Below are 5279 nucleotides of genomic sequence, written 5' to 3' on the forward strand. Positions count from 1 at the left end.
CAGTGATTTAACCTGCGGTCCAAACGGACTGAGACTTCGTGATCAGGGTTTTCCTCAGGTTGGAAACTTAAATGTCTAGAGGTGGCATTGTTGGTCCTCTACTTTTACTCACACAATTTATAACTAAACCCTTAGAGCAGAGGTGTCAAGCATCCGGTCCGCCAGGTAGTTTAATCTGGCCTGGTCATGAAGAAAAAAAATGTATAAGGATGTTGGGGAAAAAAAAGCTAATTTCTAGCCTTTTCCGAGTTATGATTCATTAAAGAAATGGCCACAATGCGCTATTCCAAACAAAACTACAGATAACAAGCTGACCATAGGGTATTTATAGGTAAAGTGATTCTGCTGCGCCTTTCCGTATGTTTATACTCAATCACACTTTCAGCAATCTTGATATCAAAATAGTCAACTCATTCAGGACATTACTGCTTCCCATGACAATTTTTTTTTTTTAAAAAATGTTCCCAGTAGTGTTTTGATTATAATTATGAAGTTTAAAAACCAAAATCTCGCAACCTAAATGTATAAAAGTAATTTTTCATGTTGATCTGAAGCCTGTGTTTCCAAAATCTCCACTAAGGGGGCGTGGCTTTTGGAGCAGAGCTGAGCAGCCCCGCCCCTGATCCTCCCTGTGTGGTTATGATAGCTCTGTGTCTCTCTAGCGTAAATCTTCACCGCTGCTACATAAAAACATCCATCAATCTGGGTAATGTCCAGCCGTATGGTTCTGATCCGGATGTCAGCTGGACGAGGAAGTGAAGATCTTCATGGACAGAACTTCCTCCAAAATCCTGATTCTTTCTCCTTCCAGTTCACCAAAGACTCTTTTAGCTAATTCTCCAATGTTTATTGACTGTGATCAATACATTCAATCATTGGTTTCTCAGAGTTCTTGATAAAATAATCAAAGCTAACATCAAAATGCTCTTTCATTGATTTACAATCCTTTCCAACTGCGGTCAAATGAGCCGCCGTTCACATTTCCGTGGTCACATCAAGAAGCTCCGTGGAGTCTGGTGGAGATTTTCCAGCGTTCTCAGTCCTGCTACCGTAAGTATTGGATGAAACTCACACCAAAAATCCAGTGATGCTGATTTGACATTAGAAATTTAAATTTAAAAGGAGAAATACTCAAATACAAAAACAAAATAATATATAATTACATTTTTTCTCTTTCATTAGAAAAATGTCACACGTACATGTTACAAACATGATTTTCATTGGAGGGTAACTTCAAGTCCCTTCTTGGGCTTTATTTAATTCAATTCAATTCAATATTATTTATTTATTTATATAGCCCAAAATTAGAAACCAGGTGTTCATTGAAAACAAGTTGAAGGTTTAATCAGTTGAAAAGTGATCATGGAGGAGAAATTAATATTGTGTTTTTTCTGCCTGGTCAGAATTCTATGATACCCAAGCTTTCATATATTGGAATAGATCTGTGAGAGACAAAGCCTGGAGCACCAAGCCTCTTCCAACTGTGAGTACATGCGCTAGCATCTGGTAGCAACAGACCTGTATGAAAACCATATGCTAAAAGCCACGAACAAAAAACTCACGTTCAGCACATTCTTGACCTGCCCCACACGCCCGGTGTGAACGTAGCATAAGGCTTTACTTATCTCATAACTAGACTCAAAAACTGTACTGTAGAACATGCTAGATAAAGATAACTGCTTATTGATAGCAACAAAATCCAGGTCTCTGTTCCTGCTTTTGAAACAAAAATGAGTTTCTCACATGTCCCAAAGTGTGAAATCCAATTCCAAACCAAAGGAAGACATAAACTTTCTTCTGTTAGTCCAATAGATGGATGCAGTTTTTGTGTAACCATTACAGCTGTGATCATTGACAATCATACAAAGGATTTTGTGTGTATTTAGCATAGGAATACTATAACCTGAATTTGGTGTACTTGGATATCATCCGGGGGTTTGGCTTTTTTTAACATTTCTTTTTTGCTGCTGTTGTTGCAATTACTCACAAAAGGTTAACGTCCAAATCCAACTAGAAACCACATTATACCAACACAACTGACTGTTACAACAAACAAATGTGTTTTCATTCTGTCAAGTACATCCAGAAACATGATGATAAACTCCTCAAGGAAAAGTGTGACCACCAATTTGTCCACATTAAACAACCCCCCCCCCTGCCAAAAAAATAAAGGGCTTACACACAGATGACTTTCTCTTTGAGTGTGGTCAGTATTCACAGTATGATGAAGGGATTTGTGTTCAGACTGTGGACGTCAACACAGTCTATATTTAACCCTAGACCACTGAAAGCCAGTGCTACATTAGAACTGCTCATGAAACACTGCCAAAGACTGCACTTTTCAGAGTACTAATTCTGGCCACAATGGGTCAAACTGAGTCAGAACAACTTATCATCAACTTGAGATGTTTGGTTCAGAGTCCTTAAACACTAGACAGATAGGACGGCCAATCGGCCATGGTGCACTTTGAAAGAGAAAAAGTGTAAGTTTCACCAGCATTTAGGGAGACCGGCCAACATAAGTAAATGCTACTAATGTCTGGACCATGGGAGCCCAAAGTGGGGCCCTCAGGCCAGATTTGGTCCGTCAAAGGTTATCTTTTGGTCCATTAAGTCGTGGCTCCGGAAGTCCCCGGTGAAAACCCACACATGCACAGGGAGAACATGCAAATTTTACACAGAAAGGTCCCCAGTTGATGTTTATCAAATCCCCCAGCCGGGATTTGAACCGGGGCCTTCTTGCTGTGAGGCAAGTGCGCTAACCACTGCACCACTGTGCAGCCTAAATGACCAATTTTGCAAAAAAGTTAGTTTGTTGCTAAAGTATGAGCTAAACTCCAAATGAGTCCAAGAAACCTCAGAAGATAACAAATTAGCCAAAAAAGCTAGCATGATGCTAAATACTAGCTAAAATCAAAAATAACCTGAAACTCTATTCATTCATTTCCTGTGGGGCATATTTTGCTTAATATTTAAAAAACTAAAGTTTATGAATACCAAAAAGACATGGAGTAATGTCCTGAACAGGTTGAACGTTTAGGTACCAAGATTACTGAAATCACTGAAAGTGTGATTGAGTTTTTACGTGATAAAACACACATGTAAAGGAGCAGGAGAATCACTACAGTGTGAATGTGTACTAAGCATTCACACAATAAATTAAACAATTGTCTTCATTTTCTCCTTTTATTTTATTACATGCAAAAGTAATATTGTATTTTACCCGGAGACCGGGATCCCATTGAGATTTTGGGCCTTTGAGTGAAAAGGTTTGGGCGTCCCTGGTCTGGACGGCAGGAATGCCCTGAGGCTGTGGTAATGAATGTTCAGAAGTAGTACAAGACATAACTAACGGTGTAGGATACTAAGGACATTCATGCATCATTATAACCACAGGAGATGATCTACAGAAACATCTGTAAGGACTACAGCTATGGAGTTCCAATGACACAGCTACGAAAGACTGGGACTCAGATGAAGACCAAAAAGTGGAGAACCAGCAGTGTAATGGGTAGAGAGAAAAAAAAACATTAAGGACTGAAAGAGGGTCTGGAAAAGAAATAGAGTGGACAAACTGTCTCTGGTCATTTGTAGATCCTGGAGCTTCAAACTGCATGATTGGCTTCAGATACAAGATGAGACTCTGGCTTACACTTCAGGAACGACATTACTAACTTCAGACCAGAACACAGCAGTAATAGGGATAGCTAGGATGCTGCATAGGACTCTTAACTCAAGGCCGGCAGTGAAAGAACCAAACAGATTAAGTGGGAGGTACAGTTTCAGCAGCAGCAATACTGGATCTGAGGGTTCAATCCAGGTCAGTGAGTGGATGCGTCCTATCTAGTGTGTTCAACTACTGCACAACGGCCAGAGCAGAGAGAAAAACCAGAAAACCAGCCCCTACAGACTGTGGGATCAATCCTTAATTTAAACTGAACAACTAAAATGTTATTTTAGTTGTTTCGTGATTTCCGACCTACCTTTGTTCAGGTGAGCGCTGGCTTTGGTCTTGTCACTGAAGGCCTGGCTGCGTCTGTTCCCAGAAGAACCGACCAAGCCTCGGGGAAGAAAGTCACTGCTGGCAGTGGACATCCTTGTTGTGGGGCCAGGTAGCCTAAAGTTTGGAGTGAAGCAGAAAAGGTAGTAAAAAAAAGAAATGAGAAATTAAAAAGACCAACAAGCTCTTTATTTTAAAAGGAACAGTGGCTTACACGTCAGCACTCATTCTACTGGCTTCAGATGACTTCAGGCTTATCAGTAGACAACTGTGTGTCCTTCACAACGCTCCAAGGCAAAACATGTGACTCTAATAGAACTACAATGACTAAGCAAAAATAAAAAAACGACTTTCTTTTTTTTGAGAAGACCTAGAACAAAATCTGTCCTACTTAAGACAATATTACAAATCACCTCAAAAGCTCACCTTGTTTGACATTATAAAGATTGTGGTTGTGGATTCACTGAATGGGTTGTAAAAATAGTATTTAGAATGTTGTGAAAACTCCCACAATGCAAGATAAATTGGACTTTAATGGGCATCTGAACACAGATTTAGCCTAAAAGATGAAGTTTCTGTTTGTTTTCATGTCAAACACATGTTGAAAAAAACTCAGATGTTCTATTGTTGTGTGGCATCGGCCCGCCTGCTGATTCAGACCCACAAAGAAGTGTGACGCTGGTTCACACTGGACGTGTAAAGGAGTCCGCTTCCATTCGGTGCCCTTGTTAACCTACGGGCTGGTGTCCTATATGTTTTCCAACCAACCGGTTGGAAAACATATAGGACACCGGCCCTCGAGGCCTGGATTTGAATACCCCTGACCCTGCGCACACTTCCGCGTCCAGTGTGAACCTGGCGTGACCCTCAGGGCTGTGAGCTCAGACACTTCACATGATGCTGCTCATTTCACTTACATCCGTTAGATCAGATACTACATCTCCCTGCAGAACAGAATGTTTCCTCACTGATGTCTATCAGACTTTATAATGCACGAATTAGTTACACATCACACAATTAATAAAACATTAACTATTAGCAGGAAAATCAACATTGTTGGACTGAGAGGCAAATGAAGCTCTTTCAGTCCATTAACAGATGGGTTTAAAAACATTGATTACACACTTTTTTTTGAGTAAAATGATTTTCTAGTCATTAAAGGTAAATGGTTTAATCCCATTATGCAAACTGGAGAAAGCCAAGATCATCTGGCTTTTAATTATGTTGAAGAAAGATAAGAGAATTCCTCCCAGGCATCAGCACATTGCTGTTGCCTATG

General features: G+C 40.1%; 1 protein-coding gene across 9 annotated transcripts in view; it reads right to left on the bottom strand.

Moving 5' to 3' along the window:
• The window catches only part of nav2a (neuron navigator 2a), a 235859-nt gene that overhangs the window by 69816 nt on the left and 160764 nt on the right, over nt 1–5279 (bottom strand). For all 9 annotated transcript variants that reach the window (XM_036217057.1, XM_036217061.1, XM_024294964.2 and 6 more), the window contains one exon: nt 3984–4117. In XM_036217057.1, the coding sequence (XP_036072950.1) occupies nt 3984–4117 (134 nt within the window). The remainder of the gene's footprint in view (nt 1–3983; nt 4118–5279) is intronic.

Source organism: Oryzias melastigma, linkage group LG3 (assembly GCF_002922805.2).
Source record: "Oryzias melastigma strain HK-1 linkage group LG3, ASM292280v2, whole genome shotgun sequence".
Lineage (NCBI taxonomy): Eukaryota > Metazoa > Chordata > Actinopteri > Beloniformes > Adrianichthyidae > Oryzias > Oryzias melastigma.